General features: G+C 43.1%; 1 protein-coding gene across 1 annotated transcript in view; it reads left to right on the top strand.

The window, feature by feature from the left end:
* NELL1 (neural EGFL like 1) overlaps positions 1–26,374 on the top strand; it is a 114,110-nt gene that overhangs the window by 46,371 nt on the left and 41,365 nt on the right. The window contains exons 10-12 of the mRNA XM_078863702.1: positions 16,718–16,812; positions 20,740–20,842; positions 24,038–24,166. Coding sequence (XP_078719828.1) covers positions 16,718–16,812; positions 20,740–20,842; positions 24,038–24,166 — 327 coding nt within the window. The remainder of the gene's footprint in view (positions 1–16,717; positions 16,813–20,739; positions 20,843–24,037; positions 24,167–26,374) is intronic.

Genomic DNA, 26,374 nt, shown 5'->3' with positions numbered 1-26,374 from the left:
AAAATTCACGTGACCACGGGGAGAACATGCAAACTCAAAATATGCAGACATCAGCCTTGAACCCACGACCGCCTGTATACCAGGCGAAGAAGTTAACATCTCCTAGCCACAGTGGCGATGTTATCGCGTGGATATTTATAGCAACTAAATACTATCCTGAAAGCATGATCCCATTCCACCAACCTTCCTCATTTCCCTGCTGAAAAAAAACACAACAACCTAAACCATTATTAGCAATTAAAACCAGCAAGGGTAATTAAAATGGCATTACAAAGGTATAGTTTTGTAACACACTGTTTCATGGATGTTTTTACTGAAATCTGTACTATCAGACCCTTGGTAATTATAGTTTCATGAAAAAATAAATGACAAATTGACCTGCCAACTTTTTTTTTTATTCCTGTATCATTGGTGCTAATTGGCGTTGTGTCCTTTGCCTTTCATGTTGTGGAAGCCAGATTTGCTGAAATAAATAATATATATTGGTGTATTTGTACCAGCACGTGTTTGAATTTTTATATTTCTCACCAGTCTTTAATGTTCTTTTTAGCAGAAAAAAAAGTGGTAAGGAAGAACTGCTTACTCTCTATATTTAATACGCTGAAATTATTTACGTGTAAAACAAAAATGCACAAATTAAAAAATTATACAAAATCAGCAAATAAGACAATAGCTTGGAAATGCATACCAAACACACCATTTAAGCAAATACATTAATAAAACACATTAGCATAATTATAACGAAAGGAGGGGGGAAAAATAAGAATATTTTAACATAATGAAAAAATATATGTGTATATATGCACAGTTCTGGAATAACACTACTCAATTAGGTTTATATATAGCAATTGGTATTAGACATAGCAATCATTGCCTTTGGCAGATGAATGTCCGCATGCAGGCCAGATGCTGAGCGTCTTTGTGCCCACAAGGCTGCCGTTAGGAGTGCCTTCTGAAATGTGTTGAGATGTGATGTCATGTAACGTTCTCCAAGATGCCCCGGTGTATAGGGCTCCATATCAAAAAACAAATCATTGTCATAAGCAATACATCCTCATATTACCGGGGCAGCAGAGGAACGTGATGGGCGACTAATGATACAAGCACGCTTGTATCGTTCGATGTGCCTTCTCGCCCTCTGCGTTCTCAATCTTTGATGTCTCTCTCTCTGTTCCTGCACCTACCTTGTGATCAATCCACGCTTTCGCTCTCTCTCTCTCTCTTCTCACCCCCCCCCTTCACTGGAATAAACCTCCCCTCCACATGAAACCTTCGCTCGCTAGCTTCCGCTCCACACTCAAAACTATCTCATTGTTCCCGAGCTCACCCCACCACCCCCTTAATCTCCCCCTCGTAACCACCACCGTTACCACCGTTACTACCGTTACCACCGTTACCATCGTTACCACCGTTCCCTCTTCATATTCTCATTATGTCGATTACTAATTCCCCCATTCATTCAATCAATCTATGGATCATCATTATGTCTATTACTAATTCCCCCATTCATTCAATTAATCCATGGATCATCATTGACCGTCATCAATTTTCGCTTTCACCGACTTCACGCGTCACAGATGTACCCCCATTGCTCCCTCTCTCATCTGTTTTAGTCACCTCATCTCCACCGTTACATTCGTACGTTGCGCTGTTGTCGATTCTTGCGTAAATCACCTTGGATAAGGCGCTATATGGATTATTTCAAGGTAAGATAAGAAGGTAAATAGGTTAATATCAGGTTGCAAAAAAACCAAGATATTAAAAAAGAAACGCATGCTTGCATTGGAACCACCATTCCCTGCCGTTGCTGCTGTGTCTGCATGTGGTTCATTGACAAGAGGAGTTAAAGCTACGCTAGGAGCAATGGACTTCACTGCGCCCGGTGTTTTTAGACGAACCCACTCTCGGTGGCCTAAGCAAGCCAGGTGATTCATTTAAAGCGGTCGAATGCGACAGGGGACAGGCGCGTGAACGCAGGCCCCCCGTCGCACAGCGCAGTTGCAGTTCATTGGCCGCCGCGCGCATTGATCTGTGAATGGCATGATGCTCGCTCGCACGTCGTTTACTTTCAGTGCCCAATGAGCTCCAATTCTAGCCCAGTAGTGGACACACCGACTCGGCTCCTGCGATTTGGCACCACGTGGCCCGGTGATGGCGGCGGCGTCAAGAGTTGCCACGTGACTTCGAGCAGAGGGGATGCTCCTCCGGTCGTTGTGCGCCGAGTAAAGTCACGTAGGTAAAACAATTAATTAAAGTAAAATAAAAATAAAATAAAAATCACGACGTTTCGGAGGCAACACAAGCTTCCGTCTTCAGGTGGAACCGTCACAGCACGATAGCTGTAGTCCAGTCTTCTGACCATTACTCCACCGCAGCAGAATTATTTTGATCAAAATAACGCCTGTATTCCATATGCTATCATATTGTGAGTTGTTTGCTAAATCTAAATTTTATATTTTATTTTTGATGTGGAGAGATTAATCGATAGCTGTTTATTTCCCCCCGATATTCCCCTCGATAAAACGATTATATGTTTTTCATCATCATTTATTTACGTGGTATTTTATTTGCAACGCAGTACAGTATATAAGATAAGTGGGTAAGTGATTTATTTTTTACGTCATGTGCATCTTTGGATTTTGAATTCACATTGTTAGCATTTATATAACTTAGGCGAAATATGCAGTGCAATATATATGAATATTATTTTGATTGAGTTCACCATTACTGCTATGCAGTTATTGGGATTCATGATATTGATGTTACGGAGAGCGAAAGCATTTTTTTTTGCCTTTTACCAGTTATCAGCTTTGCATACAAATGAGTTTTACAAATCACTCAATAACCTTTGACTACTCACGACACAAGTGAGTACAGGGGGTAGTAATCACTCGATTCTATTTATTTTTTAAAAACATTACGTTTTTTATGCATGCTTGCCTACCACTGCCAATTCGTTCCCTTAGCGATTTTTTTGGGTTTTTACAAAAAATATGTTATTCATATTCAAATGCGATTCAGTGATGACATCAGTGTTCCTCACGTGATGCTGCGAGTCCACTGAGTTTGATTCTCGAACAATGATGAGTGATGTCCGAACCGCTGTTGACATCCCCACGACTCCGTTCACCAACATGCACGGCGAAGTATGGTCAAACAACGCCCAAAACTGATACGGCATGGTGAGGACTTCATCCAGCTGTGGATTGACAAAGGGCTGTATATCTGTTTTACAAGTCGTTATCAGTGGTGGGCTAATGGTTTGGTGAATTCCGTATATGAGTGTTTGGGAGGAAACTGGAGCATCACATATGAGGAGGTTTCACACAAAGCTGCACACAGATAGATTCAACAATTGCTGCACTGCCATCTCCTAGCCACCTCGTAGCGCAAGGGTAACACCGCTTGGTATTCCGATTGAGTCTTCTCTCAACATACCCAGTAAGCGACCCTCCTCTCCGAGTGTAAAATAAAAAAGCAAACAAATAAACTACTCAAAGTGAAAAATTTCAAGCAACAATAGAATTTAAAAATAATTTATCAAGATGTTTTTCAAAAAGCAAAATATTAATTGCTCGATGGCGCTTTGGGCTCAGAGCCCCATCATCACAGCAGAAGCTGAGAGCTTCTGACGCGTGACGAGCTTCAGGGTTCGTTGGTCATAGACCGTCTCGGTTCCTGCAAGAGGCCTGCGTCTACAGTCAATCGTCTCCGGCTTAATTCGCAGACAGCTGCTGGCAGTACCGGATGAAGCTAGTGCGGGGCCTGTAGCATGATGTTATCAAGGGGTCCTCAATGAAAAAAAAACAACACGTAAATATGAAAACACCATTTTTTTTACTTGCATAGTATAGTAATTGTGCTTTTCATTTGCTAAACAGCCAGATAATACGATTAATCGCTAACCTTAAACACCCAGTTATTCATAAAAGTTGAAGGCAGTATAGTACTATAGTAATAGAGCAAGTGCAGAATCACTGAACCGGAATTGATAGATTTCGATATCTGCATTTGCCATAAATATGCTAAATTCCTCTTGATATGCAAATTATTTCGTCAAGGCGCTCTTTCCTCTCCAACCCAGCTTCAATATACGCTGCCAAGCCTGGTCGTGTTCATTCAGACGCTGTCTTTCCGACAGACCTGTTCTTCACCTGAGGATGGCTGCTTGCGTTGTGGCCGAAACGTCGTGAGAATTGTATTTTATTATGTTTAATTTTTATTATTTTATCATTTCGCTTCTACGTGACTTTACCGAAAGAACCAAGAAGACGGAATTCATAGCTTGAAAGCATTTAGCACGGGGTCCTTAAAAGTGCGGGGCCCGTAGCTACATATGTAGCTGCTTTTGCTTCTAGGATCATCCGGTACTGGCTGCTGGACAGGAACGGACTTTTTACCCCCAACCCGTCGAGCTCGATTTGGTGCATCAACGTCACTTCACCCCCCCTCACCCGCCCCCCAGAGCGAGACAAAATGGAACGTTCCAAAATTCTCCGGGACGATTGTTAAGTGAAGACGAGTTGCAGCGGACAGACGGGCCTCACTTGGTTTTTCATTCGAGTGCACCACTTAAAAGCAGTGAGTCAGGAAAAAAATATATATATTTGGAACTTTTCATTCTGCAGAGGGGGTGTAAATGGAGTGAACTAATCGTAGAGTGAAGTGGAATGTACTCGGATTGTAAATGTTGTGGCCTTGCTCTCCAAAACACCGGTGTGCTGTACTAGTAACGAATTGGCACGTTTTGTTTACGCGACACTAAATTTTAGTAATTGGCTGTGTCGGGTGGTGGCGGGTTTAACGACACATTTATATGCTTACACGATCTAACTCAACAAAAACCCTGTATTATGGATGAAGTGCAATATTGGGGAAACGCTCGAATGCAAGGGAACAGAAATTAGCTGATGCAGACGAACCATGCAGGTCCTATTGAGAAACACCAGGACCTAAGACAAACTCAAAGCTATTTGTTTTATTTGGCTCTGCGATGTTTTTTTTGGGTTGTACTTCAGCGTGCTGTTCGGCACGATGTCCGACGTTTCACTCCACATGCTGGGAGTTTCTTCAGGAAGGCTTCTCGTCGAACAACATGCTGTACGACCTGAAAACACATCGGAAAGCTATGCATTACATCTGCACAAATCTACACTGGTTTTATAATGTATTATATTTTACCGGGACTTCTTCCCATGGTATGAACACATTCATTAGCAAATCTGTAACGGAGTCACAGGTTGTTCTTTTTTCTTTTGGATAACACGTTTTAATTACAGCATCTGGTTAGAACTGGTGCAAAATAATAAGAATAAAAACGAAAAACACGAGGAATATAATTGTGCACTAGGATTGTAAACACGAGGTGTCCGTAAAGGTGTCATCCATTTTTAAGTCATTAAAATTGTGCGGCAAAATTTGAACGTCGCCGTCGACACGTCGTTTCGCGACGCTTTCCTTCCCGTGGGCCCAATGTAAACCGGTCGCAAAACAAGAAAACGAAAAGCGCTCAGCGGCCTTCAAAGGGCACGCAACAACCGAGGGCACTTGGAAGCAATCGCAGCCGCAATCTCGCCACGACGCGAGTCGCCAACGCAGAGGCTCGCGCAGCTTCATCGGGGCGGATGTAGCATGATGAAAGACTCTGGGACGATATTCATATGAATTGGTGCGTGCGTTGTAACCTTATATACATAATCGACCCCACGCAGACGGCTGTTCTAGTTGCAGTTAGTTTAGCAACATTATTCATAGTAAAGGTTTTTGGGTTTGATTGTGCACGTATAAATGTTTCGACACATTTGTACTTACGCGATCTGACCCAAAAAAATCTTTATTATGAATAATTACAGTTACTTAATCATTCATGACACCTTCGTAGACACGCTGTACTTTAACATGCGCGCTGCATTATATATACACCGACTCAGTCTCAGACTTTATTTCAGCTTCTGAGGCCCATTGAGCTCAACATATGTTTTACGAGGACAACTACAGCCCACCATCCTGACACCGTGGGAATATTACCATACACTTTTGATGTCTTGGCATGGTTGTCTAAGTAAACTCAATTTTATTTGCATTTGAGGCTTGTTTTTAAAATCATACAGAAGCCGTGTTTGCTGACACGAAATATGCTCAGATATCTCCAAAGCCATTCACCTGTGAAGCTCTATTTTAGAATTTGCTGACACCCTCCATTTATCCCAAACTGACCCATAAGCTTTTGTTCGCATTGATCCGGCATCAATACTTGTAAATTTCATTGGCGTTTGTGGACCAGCACTTAAAATTCACGACGGTGTGACTGCGCTATTGGGCAGGGTGGAGAAACACGGTCGTATGTGTTTTGCAATGGACGCTTATATAATGATGAACCACGACTAGATATACAACTATTAATAAGCACGCACGAACGCGCGACTCAACCTAACGAAAATAACGACTTGGTCAATTTACTCTATATTTTTTAGGACTAGCTGCATGCAGGAAAGCTCCCTAAGCCCAACGCATAACAGCTCAATAATCCACACACACACACACAAGCCAATTGCTCTTGCTGTTATGGGCTGGCAAGCTGAGTACAGCATGTAATTCGTATTGAGCACCCGTGCATTCAATCTGTTTCGTTACCCCTTAAATCTCACCGTGAGTTTGTTTAGTCCAGATCAGCCCAATAATGAGTAAGAAACATTGGTTCTCAGTGCAGTAAACGCACAGCCCCCGTTTTGCCGATTCTACTGCTGGATGAGTACTGGGTAATCTGAGTTATTCTGATCAAACTTGACATTGTGGGTCAGTGCAAATCGATGGGCGTAGTAGAATATAGACGCGAGGGCATAGAAGCACAGTGCAGTTGAGATCCCTGGCCTATCTTCTTGGTTCTTTCGGTAAAGTCACGTAGAAGGGAAATAATAAAATAAATAAAATAAAACATAATAAAATATTTTATTACGTTTTATTTTTATTAAAACATTTTATTATGTTTTATTTTTATCATTTTATTATTTCCATTCTACGTGACTTTACCGAAAGAACCAAGAAGATGAATCCCTGCAGGCACGAAAGCTTTCAATCGAAATTTTATCCCTGACCTAGTCTGCGGATGTTTCTCTGACTCACCTGGAGTGCCCGGAGTAAGCTCACCCACACGTGCGTAGATACCCAATAGCGCTTTCTATGGGTCCGCTAAGCAGACGGGATCATAAACCCGCTTGCTGTGCTGCCGTGTCCTGACCACCCCGTCGCAGTCCAGCGGGAGCCTTTCCTTCTAACGCTAACCGGGCCAGCAACAAATAGCACTCTCGATGGTTCATGAGAACTTGGGAAACGAGGGGATAGGGAGGGAATTCCAGACTTGAGCAGTGCGGCGGAAATGAGCAGAAAGTGAATAGTTTTGACCTACAGTGTGGTGGTTGAACCAGGTCGGTTTTGTAGACCGTGCCCCGAACGTGACGGGAAGAATCAATGAGTGAAGTTCATGTCAACAGAAGCCATGGTAGCAAGTAGGGAAGTGCTGTGCCCTGCAGTGTGGTGGTGAACATGGACGAGGCGAAACAGACAGTCCGGTATACTGAGTGCTCAACATGAGGTGGCAAAATCAACGAGTGAACTTCATGGGAAAGTGTTCGTGAATTTGGGAGTTTACGTCACCCACAAACCCTTGCCTTGATAACATACGCTTTATGACGGGCATGCGTTTTTGTTCAACCTGATTGCAAACATTATTTGAGAACGTTCCTGTTCGCTCGCCAGCCGACAGGGCCAATTCCAGGGGCAATTCCAGGGTGTCTGTGGCCCCTTGTGGGAATATCTGATGGGATGCCAAACAGTATATAAGATCGGGAGACAGAGCAGAGCCTCACCATTCTGGCGAATTGCCCGATGATGCTGGATGCAATTACCAGTGAAACGTCGTACTCAAAAATTGTAAATGTCGTGGTTTCACGCTTCAACACACCAGTGGGCTAAAGCAGTGAAGTATTTGTCTTTTGTCAACGTGACACTTTTTTACTGATTGGCCGTGTCGGGTGGTGGAGGGTTACAACACATTTATAAATAACGCGATCTAAACCCAAAAACGTTGATTATGAATAACATTGGTCGCGAAAGCCTACGTGTTAAACAGTGAACCATTGTGTAAGCCACTACAGGATTAATTTTTCATATTTGACGGTATGTCCCATGTGCATTCGTCTGTTGATGCCCACAGTGTGCTGCAAATGCGACGGACACGAGCCGCAGCTCTATGATTTCCCTGCTTAGTCGTGCTGTACGCGTCCTTGATTAGGATAACGTTTTGAGATTCTGGAGGATACGTTCGTTAAATTAGGTAGAAAAAGAAAAAAAATCCTGCTGAAATTATCATTGTGGAGATCATGATTAGTTTAAAGCCCTGAGCTTATTTATAGTAAAAGCACCGTTGACTTTGTCACAAAGAGATACCTACTTTATCGACCGCGAAGGGATTATGGCCTGAGTTAGCATTCAACCAGGACTTTGCCTGAAGGTGCCAGGTTTTCTTTTTTTTTATCAACTTATTTTGTAACGCAAGATTTTCCACCCACTTTTATTCTTCAGATTAGTCTCCCGCATCTTGTGAACTGGGAGATCGACGTGGAAGAGAGAAAAACATTGGCAGGGGCATGCTTCCAGCTCCCAATGCTTACCTCTTGATATTTCGCTGTCTGAAAGGTTGCTTTTTTTGCTTCAGTGGCATGAAAATAAGTCGGCCCCATGCTCCCTGTAGCATAGAAATGTACGTGCCTTTGTTCTTTTGAAATCGTTCTTGGCAGATGTTTAAATATATACATAAATATCGTGGAATGTGGAAGTTTCGTGCGTCAGAGGGGCTTGACACCATGTCCGTGTAAAAAATTCTGCGGAACAAAACTAAATCAAATAATAATGGGGGGGGGGGGGGGGTGGGGAAGTAATCAGGATAAATTAATTAGCTGTGCAGAGAGTCATATAATGGGTAAGTTTACAGTATTTCTTATATTTAGAATTTTGTGTTACTTATTTTCTCAGGTGAAACCTAACTGAGCGATGAGGTATTTTTCAGACGCGAGTTGGCCACACATTACAGCTCATCGAAGTGGCTTGTATTATCATCATATTTGGGAACTGATAGTCGTAGGCGAATAATTTAAATGCGGGTTTCTCTATGTGGCGGGTTAAACCGGAGGATTTGGCGAAAAGCCACACAAAGACGGGAGAAAAACACACAAACTACAAATATACAACAGGCATCGTCATGGTCCGGGATGAAAACCACGACCTTCTACGTACCAAGCAAGGGAGATAATATCTCCTCGCGAAAGCAGCAACATTTTACGAGTTCGGATATATATATATTTTCCCATTTACTGTAGATTTTATTCTTTTATTTAACATGATCTACCGTGTGATTTACCGGTTATAGTTTTCAATCTGCCCTATGAAGCGGATAATAAACAAATAAACATCCTTCCTAACATTGTACCTCTGTGTGTGCCAAGGGCAGACAATAGTGTTGTCTTAAATTCAACGACGTATTTTTAGCCTTATTCACACCAGCCACACTCGGTCCTATTGCTTGTTACAGTGACATTACAAAGCACGAGACCTTGAGAACGATATTCATGACATTCATATTCTATCCTCTCCAAATAAATAGTTAAGATCCTTATTCAGTTGCCTTTTCACTGCCACATCTGATGACTTCAATGTGGTATACTTCTGCCCACAAAGTGCATTTATTGTTCTCTGTTTTTGGTTCGCCTAGGATATTTATTATAGATCATTGCTCTGTGTGTATTCTGAGAGCACATTTAACCCCTCCTGTATTCTCACTACTGCATCCTTAGTAAGTACTTTACAGGCTACGCGTGTGTGTGTGTGTGCATTCGCTGATTAGCAATTACCATTTTCTCGCCCAAAGTCCATCTCACAGCTTGTTGTGTGTGGATTTTGTCTTTTTATGGATTGGTCTGAATTATTTAATCCACATACGCAGTGCCTATGCGATATTTATTTGGAGTCTATTACATTATATATATAAGGAACGCCGCCATGGTGCGACGGTTAGCACGCTGGATTTGCAATTCATAGGTCACCCATTCGATCTCTCGAAGGGGCCGTTTGAAAAGTTGAGAAGGTTTTTCTTCTTCAATCCTCCCTCCCTACCTCGCCTCTGTCCACGCAGCAGTGCAGCCACCGCTGGTCGATTGGCAGGTCACGTGTGGTGGTGGTAGAGTAAATTGTGAGTTCTCCCTCACGCCTTCCAAGACAACTGGCCAACCTAGATGGGGGACGCTGCAGAACTCGGTCAATTGGTAGCCCTGGCAGCGAAGGCGTGCGAAAGAGGAATTTCAGGGCGGCATTTTTACGTTTTGCATTAATTGTTGTATGTATCTCTAGTGTATAACACAGCTTCTAGATTTGAAGCTTTCGTGATTGCAAGGATTCACACTCTTAGGTTTTTTCGGTAAAGTCACGTAGGTAAAAAATGATAAAAATAAAATAATATTAAATGAAAATAAAGCAATTCAATCACGACTTTTCGGAGGCAACGTATTTAGTGTATCAGTAAATTTAGCTGTGACGGTCCCACCTGAAGACGGAGACTTGTGTTCCCTCCGAAACGTCGTGATTTAATTGATTTATTTTCATTTATTATAATTTTATTTTTTATTATTTTTTACCTACGTGACTTTACCGAAAAAACCTAAGAGTATAACACAGCTCTCCAATGCATGTCATTTACAGAGACTATTTATGACTTTTGGCAGAGAGGACATATTAATGTGTCAGTTATTATTACGAGTATGCTTTGACATATTTGTAGAAATGCGTCTTTATTTACTTTTCAAATGCAATCAAATGCACTTTTCACTCAATCAATGCGACGTGTCAGAGGATTTACGAACCTGGCTTCGTACGTAGCGTACAGCAGGAGGAGGAGGAGATGGCAGTTCTATTTTTGTTCTGCCTTCATTTATTTATTTCGCGAACACATCTCAAAGTCTGAAGTGCAGAGTCATATATTTATTTCTTTAATGCCACTAAATTAACCCAGGAAACTTGTAACTGGGACACAGAGTGGTACGAGTTCTCATTTTAAACTAAGCTCCGCATCATTTACGTTGCGTTACGAGGCTCCCCTTCCAAGCCGGCATTGCGAGCCCCATTAAGTCAACGTGCCCTGCACTGATCCAACTGTGCTGGATTGCATCCGAGCTGGAAAAATCGAGGCTTGCCGTTAAATTAGTCACTGCAATGGGATAGTTTATTTATGAAAAAAAAACCTGTCAACTCCTTTGCTAGCCGACAAAAGTGGGGTGGCAGTTCTTTGTATCCGTGATGTAGTACCATAACATTTGTAATACGTGACATAGTAGTCAAAAGCGTTTCTTGGTGTGTTGGTGGTGTTCAAAACGAAACGTCGGTTAAGGCTTTTCCGAGGGGGGGGGGAGATTTTTGTCTTATGTGCATTTTCATGTTTAGTCATAAAAGTCATTGATTTGTTTCTCGTATTCCATGCTCCCGTGGCAGGGACGAGTCCATTCATAGGACAACCACAGTTGACTTTCCCCCACAAACTGGTGCTCATTTTATCAACCCCGGAAGAGTGATGTGCTGAGTCAATCCTCAACCAGAATTTGAACTCACAGCCTCTGATTGCGAGCCGTTCGCTTGACCGCTGAGCCACCAGGCCACATATTACAGGGTGGAGTCGCATTTTCTATTCTTAGGTTTTTTTCGGTAAAGTCACGTAGGTAAAACATTAAAATTAATAAAAGTAAAATAAAATAAAAATCACGACGTTTCGGAGGCAAGACAAGCTTCCGTCTTCAGGTGGGACCGTCACAGCCACGACAGCTGTATCAAGTAAATGAGAGATTGCAAGAGCTACCACTCCGTTTATATAATGGTTGGAGAGGGGGGAAGGGCCAAGTACGGCACACTTTTTATTCATATGGTAAGGTGAGGCTTAAGAGGGTGAGCCTTTGTTATGGAGAGGTACGGTTTGTGACTAAACCTGGCCTACATAACAATAGTGTGAAAAGGAGAAAACAACTAAACATGGTATTTCCTCTTCGTCATGAGACACAGTTCCATATCTTTTTCAGTGAATGGCATATTCTTCAAATGCGTTTGGTGTTGGTGGTGGATTAACATGAATGCTGGTTCATCTTCTTGTTTCTTTCGGTAAAGTCACGTAGAAGGGAAGTAATAAAATAATAAACATAAAACATAATAAAATAATTCTCACGACGTTTCGGCCACAACGCAAGCAGCCGTCAAGAAGATGAATCCCTGCAGTCACGACAGCTTTAAAATTAAAAAATGAATGCTGGTTGTTATTTGAGAAAAGTATGCAAGTATGTTTGTATGTATGCTGAACTTCCTTCGCACCGTATGTAGCCAACCGTGCTAATCGGAGGTGCTTAAGGGATTGGCTTAGAGCAAAGGGATTGTTCTAGACAAAGAGATGCAGTTCATGGGTATTGTGACAATCGGAAACAAACCTTCTCAAACGTTGCGTTTGAAGACTTGTGTTAGACAGCTTCTGAAGTTCTTTAAAAGTTGCTGCTTCTGTGACCGTATACAGTGAATAAAACATGAAATAAAGATGATAATAACGGGTTTTTTCCCTGTCAATTAGAGAAAAGAGATTTTGACATTTGGCTTAACTGGATTTTGTCAGGAAAAAACACTAAGCTTGGCTTAGAATTTTCTTCCGGCTCCAAAATCATTAATGCTGGAATTGATAAGAAGGTTAAAATGGTTTAAAAAAATCTGTCTTTGAAATAGTCACATAACTCAACGAGGCTTTTCTTGATAAATATGCAACGTGGTCCCAGTAACAAAAAAACAAATCCACTGGAGGGTTTTCCATAAAATATTATAGGGAAGTGATTTCCCCCTTCAAGATTTTTTTTGCTAGAGTGAGAAAATAAAAAAATCAAGAGTGTGGGCGGGAGGGGCATCCGTAAGGGTCAACTGCCCGGCTTTAAAGAGAGAGTCTGTGCGGCCTTACACAGCTAGGCCAAATTAGAACCTTAATAGACTGCAGAGCAATGCAACTCACAATTACATTTCCCAATGCCTGCCAGTCTAATGATTACACGAAAAATAACACAACGTAGTAAATAACATGATTTTGGGGGGGGGGGGGGGGATAACATTGCATACGCAGGTCATGTAAGGTTGTAGCGGCGCCACGGTTTAGTACGGTGATATCGCGCGCGGCGTGTGTTCTCATTAAAGCGTTCACAAGTCGACTGTGAGATAATGACACCGTAATACTTAGCGCGTGGTTTGTGTAATCGTTTAACGCGAACGTGTGAAATTTTAAATTGAAAACGGAAAATTTGCGCTCATTTGCCAGCCCCGTGTGGGTGAATCACCTGAACTATTACGTCTGTCCGTGTAAATAATAACGAGCTGGTCCTCGGTGCCACTCTTTACCAACGATTTAAAGCTTTCGTGACTGCAGAGATTCATCTTCTTGGTTCTTTCGGTAAAGTCACGTAGAAGGGAAATAATAAAATAATAAAAATAAAACATAATAAAATAATTCTCACGACGTTTCGGCCACAACGCAAGCAGCCGTCCTCAGGTGAAGACCAGGTCTGTCGGGGAGACAGCGTCTGAATGAAACACCACCACGCGTGGCAGCGTACATTTAAGCTGGGTTGGAAGGGGGGAAGGGCGCCTTGACAAAATAATTTGCATATCAAGAGGAATTTAGCATATTTATGGGAAATGCAGTTATGTGATTAGTACTACTTGTGAAATGCGTAGGAGGTGGACGGGGGGGTTTCAAAGTCATATTATGCCCGTGCATTACAACGTCATACTGACCAGCGTGTGGTAAGGCATCCGTCACACACTCCTCTGTGACTGACACGGCGTGGCAATGCCTTGATCCAGCAGTCTACCGACACAGTTGCAGCAAACGGATTCATTCGTGAATTGTTGCCTATACGCATCCTGGTCACTATAGTGAATAGCACAATACTTAAACTGGGGCCATGACTCAGAAATAAGATAATGATGGGCCTTCAGTCAATGTGGGTGCTTTTAAATGGTCGGTGGCTTTGGTAGAATGATAAAACAATACCAATACACAACATCTGGTGATTGGCCTATCCTGTTGGCTTGCGCCAGATAGTCGCTCACGGGAAAGTGAATTATTCTGAGTAATAACGTACGCAGCATTTCTGTGTGTGTATACAGATTTAATTTATTTTAAAATTGAGGTAGTGACGGTTCATATTCTTGGTTCTTTCGGTAAAGCCACGTAGAATGGAAATAATAAAATAATAAAAATAAAACATAATAAAATAATTTAGACTCTGTCTTCTCGACGGGCCTGCTCTCCACCTGAGGACGGCTGCTTGCGTTGTGGCCGAAACGTCGTGAGAATTATTTTATTATGTTTTTTTTATTTCCATTCTACGTGACTTTACCGAAAGAACCATGAAGATGAATCCCTGCAGTCACGAAAGCTTTAAATCGAAATGTAGTGACGGTTTTGTATGTAATTTTTTTAAGGCCAAAATAGTCGCGCCTCAGATTGTCGGCCGCTATTGCCGCATTGTAACCTCAGCTAACCACGGGCTCCATCAAATTACCATTCAGTCGATGCGGGCTGAAAAATGCGTGCTGTATTAATTGAAGTGTTGCCGCACACCTTTGTCATCGTAATTAAATTTCAAGCCACAAGCCACTGAACAGGAACTGGGCATCTCGGGAGAGACTCAGGCGGAGCTACGGTGAACACACAGTGACATTTTCCTTTTTTGTTTGATGAATCCTGTCAGGATTGCAAGTTGAGCTTCTTGTAATCTACCGAAAGCCACGAGCGTGATTTATGTTTTGTAATTTTGAGAAAATTCCCAAGGAGAGGGCGCCACTTTCTATGAAGCGCTGGGCACGGCTGCCTCCATGCGCAGTGCTCGCGGGTTGTCATTGCCGGGTAGATAAGCGGGCCTTGGCGTATGTTCCAGGCAGATAGCACAAATTAGACCGTGACACAAAGTGTTTTATTTTAGTTTTGCTCTCTCTCTCACCTTTTTTATTTCTCATCATTTCTTTTCTTTCCCAATTATGGCTTCACCTTTCGTCGTCCTTTTTTTTATTCTCTCACTTTTCAAAAAAAAATTTGCCCGAAGATTTTCCTTCAAATCAGATGCCTCTATGGTGCAACTGTGTTAGCACGGTGGACTTACAATTCAGAGGTCGCCAGTTCGACCCCCCCCCCCACCAACCTCCGGAGCGACAGTTGAACCCCTGGGCAGTTTTCTGAAATGCCCACGCCTGCTGTCCGCCCAACAGTCTAAATGGGTTCAACGCAGTTCGTTTATCGGCGGGTCGCGCGTGGTGGGGTAACGTTTGGGTGCTCCCTCCTCTTTCTTCCAAGGTGTTTGGCCACCGTAGAAGAAGCAGGACAAAATGTCCTCTAGTGGAGGCCAATCCTCCAGTTGTGATGCGAGCGAGCAGTTGCAGGGCTGCCCTCTTTACCTTCTCGTCGTCAATTGTTGTTCTTACAATGCATCAGTCATAAATGTCAGACGCTTACATCTTTAAACCGTTATTTGAATGGTGATGATGATGATGATCATAATAATAAAATACACAGCGAGAACACACAAGAGATTGGTGCCAGAAAGATGTGGCCACTACTTGAGCATATCGGCACAAGACGGAGAGGAAAGTGGAAACAAATGACGAAATGTGCAGTGGACACTTCTAGATTTGAAGCTTTCGTGACTGCAAGGATTCATACTCTTAGTTCTTTCGGTAAAGTCACGTAGGTAAAAAAATGTAATTTCATTTTTTACCTCCGTGACTTTACCGAAAGAACTAAGAGTATGCAGTGGACACCTCTGGGCCATCTGCCCATGGATAGCGATGACGACGACGATGATGAGAAGCTGGATATAAGCACACACCCTGGGAGCAAAGTCAGTGGTGCTTATATCCGAAGTAGCGTGCTTGTATCAGAGGTGTTCATTTACCATTCTCCACCAGCGGATGGCTTGTATAAGTTGTAAAAACACTCGAGCTTCTACAGAAACGCAGTTTTGACATGGCACGTCTGTTCTTGGCGAGTTCGCCCTGCATTTTGAGTGAAAGTGAAAAATTCCAGTTTGTCACCGGTTCCTGTGATTTGTAACTTTGATGTTTATCCTTCTGCCGGTAGTTACATTTTGAAAGTGCAACTGTATTGAGGGACGACTGTGCGTTGTCTTGGTGTGGTCTGGGACTGCGTTTGTTGTTGTTGTTTTGCTGCCTTGCCCTAGCTTGCATTAAGCGTTGAAAATTGGCAGGAATGTACGTACTATTGCAGTTTGTACTTATATGTTTTATTCATTTGTATATTCTATTCTGCACTTCTATCATTCTTTGGGGTTCATACTCTTAGTTTTTTCGGTAAAGTCACGTAGGTAAAAAAATGAAATAAAAATTAATAAAAATAAAATTAAAAAAATAAAAATCACGACGTTTCGGAGGCAACACAAGTCTCAGTTATCAGGTGGGACTGTCACAGCCAGATTTGCTTCAAATCTTGAATCATTCTTTGGGGGTTTGTTTGTCGTTGTGACTTGCTCACCCGCCCCCTACTGGACATCTGTGAAAAAGAGCTTCATAGCTCCTCGGATTCTTCCTTGTAGTCTGTGATGCTGACGTTTGTTCTAAAATAGACGTGGCCTCTCTTTCACAGCGACCTGCGTCTTCGGGAACCGGGCGATCCTCTCCGGCGCGAAGGTGGCGGTGAGGAAGGAGAGGGAGCAGCAGTGTCAACTTCACGAGTGCAGCGTGAGCCGTACTATCCTACCACATTGCCCCAATTGATGTTGTGTTTTTTGTCGTTGTTTTTTTTGTTTACCTAAGGAACGTCTCGCTGAGTCACGCATGCTTCTCCAATTGAGTAATTGTGTCGATACGTTTTTGCGGAATTTATCAAAATTCGGGCCATGATGCCAGGACACGTGGAACTACACGTGTAACGTCACGGTGTCATTAATGTCCCTCTGTGAAGTAGACGGCGGGTGGTGTGTGTGTGTGTGTTTTGGTTAAACACCCGCAGTATTAACCAGGGCGGCCGTGGGGCTCAGAACCCAACGAGCGGAAAAACGTGCCACCGCTGAGCCACGTCACCATTTCCGTGACCTCTGCCCTTCCGCCGTTCGTGAGACATGAGCAGAAGTTTCCAAGAAAAAATACCGCGTTGCGGCCGCTGGCTTGTGGCTTTCAGTCAGAGGAGGTGATAGCAAACTTCAACTGCAATTTTCACTCTCCATCAATCAGCTAATTGCAATGTGCAGTCTGATAACTGGAAAGTACAGCAGAGATGAGCTAAACATTTTATTACGCATTCGATGAGCCAATTTTGATTCGAGAGAATAACCATTCCCCAAATATGTTTATTTACTTACTTTAAGAGATGTAATTTCACACAAAAAGTCAACCCCTCCCCGCCTCTCTCCCCCCCCGGAAAAAAATCTTTTTCACTCGCCGACCCATGAGCACCGTGTGATATTTATCACATCAAAGATAACCACTGCTTCCCAGCCAACGCGACCTGTGAGCTGTTGTCATTCATCCTTTTATGCGGCAGGAGGGCGCTTTGAGGCAGGTGTCCTGTCGGCACGCAGATGTCACTTTTTTATTTTTAAACCATGGCCATTAAAATGTTGGCACGGCCCGAGGCCGTCAACTTTAAGTGAGCTTTCTGGCTCTGTTGCGTTTCTGTAACGCGACCTTGGGTCTGAAAAATGAATCCGCTCCCTCGTGGTTACTTTTGGACAAGCAGCTTCATTTGGCAGAGGAGTCGTATGGCTCCCTGTTGCTTCGGTGCAATGGTGAGCGTATTGGACGTGCAACCCAAGAGGTCGCCGGTTCGATTTTCCCGGAACGGCAGGTTGAAACGACGAGTACGTCTCTCAAATCTGCCCGCTCCCCTCCCACCCAGCAATATATCAATCGCGACACCACAGTGAGTCGATCGGCAGGTTGAGTGTGGTGGGGTAAAGTGTGGGTATTCTGAAGAGTAGGCCAAAACAGCAGTGGTGTGAGCAAGAGGTTGCAGGGCTGCACCTGTACCTATTTTCTCTTCACCACATTTATCTTCTAAACGTGTGAACAGGCGAGTTGAAGTATTTTGCGTCGGTTTTGCATCTTCATGTTTGTTCTCCGTGACTCGGTAAGGTCTGTTTCGTGGGGGTGTTATTTTCCTTATCGGTGTTCACATTTAAAGCGCTGCTTGCGATATTGATGTATTGACTGCAGATAAGGTTCGTCTCATTGCCGAGGGTGGTATTATTTAAACAGGGCTGTGTAAACAAATATAATTACGTTGGCCTATCCCGTTGTGGATATGAAAAGGTCAGCGTGTCCCGTTGTAGCCATCACATTTGTTTCACTTACATTACGAAACAGGGGATTTATTTTATGAAACCACAATGTCTCACAAAGCCTTCCTTTCTCCCGTTTTTGCTGCTATTTCATAAATTGTCTCACGCTGAACAGCACTCCAGCTCGTGAAAGGAGATTTATTTTAAAAATTATATTTTAAGGCCGTATCCGAAGACAGAATAATTCATCGGTGTATTCATAGAAAATGTGGCTGTGCAGCGATGTCAGAAAGGCTACTACTGGCTTAACACCCATTACCACGACTTCACATTTAGCAAGGTTATGGTTAGAGGGGCATGCCTCATTCTCTTCGCATTTAAAGAAAGCCATTATTAATAACACCGCTTCTTTGTTCGGTTCGTAGCAAAGTTTAATCGCGTTTTGACGTGATTTATTGCGTACACTGTTTAAATAAAGAATATCGATGGAGAGGAAGAACTTGGGATTTCAATAAATGGAGTGGTTTTTATCCTGAGTTAATGCATAGTAATGGAATTATATTGCAAACGTGCCACGTTTAAAGAGATATTAGAAGGGTTGCAAAAGTCATAATATTATTGCTATTGTACCACTATATATTTTTTTTATGTGTTCTGTTCAGCACGCAGGAAATGTACTTTTGAATTGTGTATACCTTCAATAACCATGATTAGATTAAGTTATTGCAGTCAATGTTGAAGGAAACAATGAGCTCCAGAATAATTTAAGACGATTACAATCTGCCGACCGAGAGAAACTCGTGTCTGCTTGAGCCCATACACTTGGCGAGGCGTTCATGGACACCACATTAGCAAAACAAACAAACGGAAATGTCATAATCATTTCCACAACTTCATCTCGATGATGCAGTTGCCGTCACGCCACGCACCCATTTGTGTCTCTCACAGAGGTGCACGACCCTTCGTGTATTTTTTTTTTCGATTTAAAGCTTTCGTGACTGCAGGGATTCATATTCTTGGTTCTTTCGGTAAAGTCACGTAGAAGGGACATAATAAAATAATGGAAAAAATACATTATACAAATTCTCACGACGTGTCGGCCACAACGCAGGACGGCTGCTTGCGTTGTGGCCGAAACGTCGTGATAATTTTTTATTATGTTTGATTTTGTATTATTTTATTATTTCCCTTCTACGTGACTTTACCGAAAGAACCAAGAATATGAGACTCTTCATGTAGTTAGAGGATGGGATGGCAGGGCTTCCTCTGAGATCCCTTCAAGATGACCTCTATTCCACACAGGCAAGAGGGTGGCACTTTCCCACCTGCTTCTGCCATTGAGAGGAATGTTTTGTTTTTGCTGAATAACAGTAAAACGCATTGTTGTGTATAAGTTCTCACAGCTGGAGTTTGTGATGTTTTTTTGGGAAAGTCAACGGTGGCCGGGCAGAGACCTCAACTGCACTTCACTTTCCTGGATTCGAACCCAGGTTCTCAGTGGTACCAAACTCAGCGCTAATAGCATCTCCGTGTGTTAGAGAGCTGTCCACAACCGCAGGTATTGTGGTCAATGCAAACATGACTCCTTGTAAAAAAAGGTGTCAGTTTTGTTGCCAGATAAAAGGGTAATAAACCAATTATCATATTTTGCTACTGGCAAAGGAGGTTCCAATGGTGTAAATTCTTACCCCGAGCTCTCATACTCTGATGGTGCATTGTCCTTGAGTTGTGCGCCTTTTGGCGTCATCTGGTCCAACACCAATGGAGACTAGGCTCTTAAAAAAAAGCTGTCTCGGGTGTGGACCAATCAATTTCAAGGACAGTGCATACATTATCAGAGTTGTGTTTTTATTTTGCATTCCGACCGCAGGTATTGTCGTCAATGCAAGCATGACTCCTCGTAAAAAAGGTGTCAGTTTTGTTTCCAGATAAAAGGGTAAAAAAACAATTGTCATACACGAACAACTACTGAGATCCCTTCAATCGATCTGTTTTTTATCTACACATTGAGGGGGGGAGGCACTCTTTCCTACATGCCCTGCTCAACCATGGCCTTCTGCGTAATTGTTTTAATCTCCAATCGTATTAGTATTAACGGTAAGTTCATATTGTTCACTTTAAGACGTCTTACATTGGTATCATATGCAATGTAAGTGCGTATGTATATTTTCGTGACATTTTGTGTTTCGTTTTATTTTTTAACCACCCCCCTCCCCTCCAAAAAACAAAATCACCTTTCTATTCGCTTTTGCGAAATCCAGACATCCCTTGGAAAAGTTGTGGCCTCAGTGGGGCCCTCTCTCGCCTGCTCGTAAATAACGGCTCCGTTTCGCGTGAACGCGCGTCTCATTAAGCGCCCTCTGCTCTCTCTCTCTCGTCTCGCGCGCAGGACGGGTTGATGGTTTTGGCTGACGAAGGTCCTTGTCCCACTCTGTCCTGCATCGCCGAGCAACAAATAGACCTTCCGGACAGATGCTGCAAAGTGTGCCGCGGTGAGCAACCCGCGGGCGGCGTGAACACAACGACGAGGAGGAGGAGGAGGACTGTGAAGCAGATGCTTGACACACAGCGTGACTCGCTAAATGGGAGTAATGGCCTTTCATCGCTTCATTACCACTCCCTGCAGAAAATGGCCATTGGTGGCAATTCTGTAACATGACCTTGTTTAATGGGGGGCGGAGGAGAGGGGGGCATACAAAAACTCAAGAGGGGGGGGGGGGCAGGACACAGTCAAGTGTTAAACAAACTTTTAACGGAGATTAAATGCTTGACAGAATGAGCAACGACACGATCTGTTTTTTGCGTATCGTGCTTTCTGCTCTAGCTCTATCCTCCTGTGTAAGGCTCGTGCACAGGACCACACAGTGCCCCCCCCCGCACTCCATCTCCCCGCCGCCCACAACGCTACACGGTCGATTGGTGGTGCAGTCATGTGTCTAGGTGCGTTCGTGGGAAACAGCCGTCAGTCGGTTAGCGACACATCTGTCGAGTGAGTGGAGAGTAGGGAGACTCACATGTGCAGCTTTTCATGTGTAGGGGGTACAACTGCACTGGAGGCCCATGGGCCAGACGAGCCTAGGTGCCAGGCTACATGGAGGGCTTTAAAGGGCCCATTCCAGCCACGCCGCACCACTGCAGCCAGTGATTTCTTAATAACACCGAATATTAACCATTTGGCACCGAATGAGCCACACGAATGTTCCAGAGTATTCATGTTCATGTTGTTGTCCTTCCCCCGCACCTCCCATTAGCACGGCTCGCTACGTACGGTGCGAAAGAAGTTAAACGTACATTCATCCTCGCGGTTTATTGGTCAGTGTCAGCGGTAATCCTGGTGGTGAAGCGTACATGGTTGGAATAAAAGTTAAATATCCGTTGGAAAAATGTGGCAGGCAATGACACCCAAACCTCTCTGTTCAACGCATGCAGTTAATTTTTTTTTTGCTATAAAGATTAATCAGCCTAATTATCTAGCTAATGGCGTGATTATTCACTTCTCAAATTACGGTTTTCACGCATGTGCTTGAGGATGTAGAATGCGTTACGCACCAAGGGATCCGTTATATCTCAAGGACTATCGGCTCCTGACTTTTTAAACGTTTCTAAACAAAACGACCACAACAATGGGAAAGCAACGTTGTTATTTTCATTGTTGTCTGCTTAGTAATAGACGCTTAAGAGTTATCGCCTCTTCGTCGCGATTTGCTGATTCGTCACGGCTGAGCGTTCATGATAACATACGTGACTTTACCAAAAGAACCAAGAAGATGAATCCCTGCAGTCACGAAAGCTTTAAATCGAAATTCATGAAGCTATTTCTTTTTTTGTCTCGTTATTACTCACTCATTTGTATGATGCTTCTGCAGTTTCCCCATCGTTATATATGTGTTAGCATAGTTGCTGAGCGTAGACCCATTGGCCAAAAACTACCAAGCGACCAGCAAAAAAAAACAGCACCTGTAAAGGGTAAATGAATTGAGCAAGGTTAATAGAACTTGGGCGAAAGAAACGATGCGAGGAAATTCAAAAGTCGAGCGGTGCGAGTAAAGAAGCAGAAAGAGGAGTGTTGTGAGCTTGGTGGTGGATGAGATGAAACAGTCTGTGTGTGTCTGTATGCTGAACGTCTTTCGCACCGTGTGTAGCGAACCGTGCTAATCGTAGGTGCGGGGGAATAGCCTGCTAGACTCAGTCTGAACAGTCTGTTAGACTCAGTCTGAATAGTCTGATAGACTCAGTGTGAATAGTCTGATAGACTCAGTGTGAATAGTCTGATAGACTGAGTCTGAATAGTCAGTCTGAATAGTCTGATAGACTCAGTCTGAATAGTCTGTTAGGCTCAGTATGAATTGTCTGATAGACTGAGTCTGAATAGTCAGTCTGAATAGCCTGCTAGACTAAGTCTGAACAGCCTGTTAGACTCGGTCTGAATAGTCTGATAGACTCAGTGTGAATAGTCTGATAGACTGAGTCTGAATAGTCAGTCTGAATAGCCTGCTAGACTCAGTCTGAACAGCCTGTTAGACTCAGTCTGAATAGTCTGATAGACTCAGTGTGAATAGTCTGATAGACTCAGTCTGAATAGTCTGATAGACTCAGTCTGAACAGTCTGTTAGACTCAGTCTGAATAGTCTGATAGACTCAGTGTGAATAGTCTGATAGACTCAGTCTGAATAGTCTGTTAGACTCAGTCTGAACAGTCTGTTAGACTCAGTCTGAACAGTCTGTTAGACTCAGTGTGAATAGTCTGATAGACTCAGTCTGAATAGCCTGCTAGACTCAGTCTGAACAGTCTGTTAGACTCAGTCTGAATAGTCTGATAGACTCAGTGTGAATAGTCTGATAGACTCAGTGTGAATAGTCTGATAGACTGAGTCTGAATAGTCAGTCTGAATAGTCTGATAGACTCAGTCTGAATAGTCTGTTAGGCTCAGTATGAATTGTCTGATAGACTGAGTCTGAATAGTCAGTCTGAATAGCCTGCTAGACTCAGTCTGAACAGCCTGTTAGACTCGGTCTGAATAGTCTGATAGACTCAGTGTGAATAGTCTGATAGACTGAGTCTGAATAGTCAGTCTGAATAGTCTGATAGACTCAGTCTGAATAGTCTGTTAGGCTCAGTGTGAATAGTCACGATAGACTGAGTCTGAATAGTCAGTCTGAATAGTCTGTTAGAATCAGTCTGAATAGTCTGCTAGACACCGAGTCCTCAACATGGGCGGAGGATTCAACGAGTGCAACTCTCGTTCAGTTTGTGACACCTTTGTGATTGTGTGCACGGAATCCTCGTGAATTACAAGCAGTTACGCATCACACAATTAATTTAGCGCCTTAAGAATTAATATTATTAAATTAATAGATGCAATCATCATAACACTATTCATAAAGATGGTCACTGCATTGCGTGCATTCCGATGTGCCTTTGCGGCCGTCTGGAATGCTCTTCGTTCCGATAATAGGAATCCACTTGAGCTATGCAACTTTTAAATGATCCAGATTGACAAACTCACTTCTTTAAAACCTATTTTTGTCTTTCAGTTCGTTCTCCTTTCCTCCCGCACCTCCGCTAAGCACACGGTCGGCTGCACGCGGTGCGAAAGAAGTTCAAAGTGTGCGTGCGAGACGTTCGACGTACGTAAAGTTTCGTTGACGCCGTGACAATGTGGCCCTCTCTCCTCTTGCGTGCAAAGGACACGACTTCTGCGGGGAGGGCCACATCTGCGGCGATCACTCGCAGTGCCAGAATCTGCTGACGCGCGCGGCATGCGTCTGTCGTCCGGGGTTCACGCCCATCCGCGAGGACGAGGCCTACTGCCAAGGTGAAAGCCTGCCGCCCACCTGCCACTGTCACGGCTAAGGTTGCCACCTGTCCTGGGTTATTGTTTTGTTTTCCCACCCACTCCCTCCCAGGATGGTCCTCTCTTTGAGGCAGTTGTCGTGGGAATTCTCTACGTTTTCATGGAACTTTAAACGTGAAAAGTTGCATCTACTTTTTCCCCTGAGATGTCCTAGTTTTTTTTGTACCACAGAGGTGGCAACCCTCTTCATATCTGGGCCATCGTTACGGTTGTCACTTTTCCTGGTTTCCCCAGGATTGTCCTCTTGTTGAGGTAGCTGTTGTTCTAAGGAAATCTGTACTTCTTCCCAAAACTTTAAGAGTCCAGGTTTATTTCAATTTTGGCAATAATGCACCACGCAAGACCATATGTTTATATGTAATTCTAGATTTGAAGCTTTCGTGACTGCAAGGATTCATATTCTTAGGTTTTTTCGGTAAAGTCACGTAGGTAAAACATCAAAATTAATAAAAATAAAATAAAAATCCGAAACGTCGTGATTTTTATTTTATTTTATTTTTTATTAATTTTGATGTTTTACCTACGTGACTTTACCGAAAAAACCTAAGAATATGTTTATATGTAGTTCTGCCCTCCCAGTTAAGTGAGATGTTCTCATTCCTCATATGTCCCAGTTGTTTGTACCTCAGAGTTGACAACCATAACCATCATCATAATCTGCATAGTCACCATTGTCTTCAACGTTGGCATGATCATATTCGTCATCACTAGCAGTATTAGCATCATTATTGTCTACATCACAAGCATCATCATCATCAACATCATCATTATCATCATCATCAGTGTCATCGTTATCATTCTTCATAATTTCTGTTTGTGGCAATCAATCGATTTTATGTGCCAATTGTCGCCCTCAATAAAGTCGGCTTCGGTGCACATTGGGGAGCATAGAACAACACCGCCACAGTCATCGTTATCATTGACGTTCGGAAAGAGTCAGACGGTATCACCAAACCAATTAGTATTTTGCTGAAAAAATATAATAGATCCGATTCTGAATCGAACTGAAGATACACCCCCAGTGTCCATCATCAACATTGCAATCATCATCAGAAGCAACGTTATATAGTAATTGTCACCATCGTCGTCGGCTTTTATTTAATTTTATTAAGATAATTTATAATGTGTGGCGTAAATATACAATGTCAGCGTTGGAAGTTGAACCATAGAAAAAATGTTGTGCTCACATTTCAACAATAATAGGGTCATAGGCTGCTCTACAAACATGTGTGCCTAGTTTGGGTTAAAATAGACACGGTTCAGGTCATCAATATGCATTGGAAAGTACTGGGAATTCAGAATCCTGTGGGACCAATAGGCAATACCCCAGGGTCTGCCACTGCAAGAATTACCTCAATTGTTAAATGAACTATAAACCCATGGCTTTAAGTGTGTCGGTCATGTGAGGGTTGTTTGACCGTGTCACCACGCTGTTCAGTACAGGTTGGTGAAGGGTGTAAGTGGGTATGGGCAGAACACATCGCCACAAGAGGTGTTGACCGATGGTTAAGAATCATATCAGGAGTTGCATCCAAGAAATGGAACGCGTCCGAGAGAGAGCGCGTCCTCCAGGGAGATGGAGTGATGAAATCAGCTCGTGTGCAGCGGCTAGTGTGGGGATTGTGAGAGGTGGTGGCTGATTGCTGAGGCTTTCATCCGGCAGTGGATTTATCATTGCTGATGATGATTCAAACGCATCGGACAAAATGGTTGGCTTCTCATCAACCTGCAGCAGTGACAGACACGCAGCACTCCGTGTTCGTTTGGTTAGTCCGTAAGAATGCACTAGGCTATCTGGCGTGGTCACAAAGAATAAATTCGTGATTATTCAACTGAATGCCGACCGCGCTTTTACGCAGTTATCTGGGAGACGCACATTTGCAGCCTCCTGTGACTGAATTGAGCATGGTGGTAAATAAGTTGATCTGCCAGTGAGGCACAGAGCCCATTTTTCTTCTGTAAGTTTACACCCAGTTGCACTCGTTCATGATACATGCTGAGGGCCTTTTGAATTTGAATTTCAATCTACAACTGTATGGATGTGGCTGTTTTAATAGAAGAGAAAAATAAAACAACAACAACAACAACCAACAACACATGAAAGAGAAAGATTACAGAAGCCTCATTTAAATCCTTATTTGAGTTCAGCTCTCTTGTTTCCAGAGCGGA

Source organism: Lampetra fluviatilis, chromosome 16 (genome assembly GCF_964198595.1).
Source record: "Lampetra fluviatilis chromosome 16, kcLamFluv1.1, whole genome shotgun sequence".
In the NCBI taxonomy this organism is placed as follows: domain Eukaryota; kingdom Metazoa; phylum Chordata; class Hyperoartia; order Petromyzontiformes; family Petromyzontidae; genus Lampetra; species Lampetra fluviatilis.
This window is presented reverse-complemented; position numbering and strand designations above follow the sequence as displayed.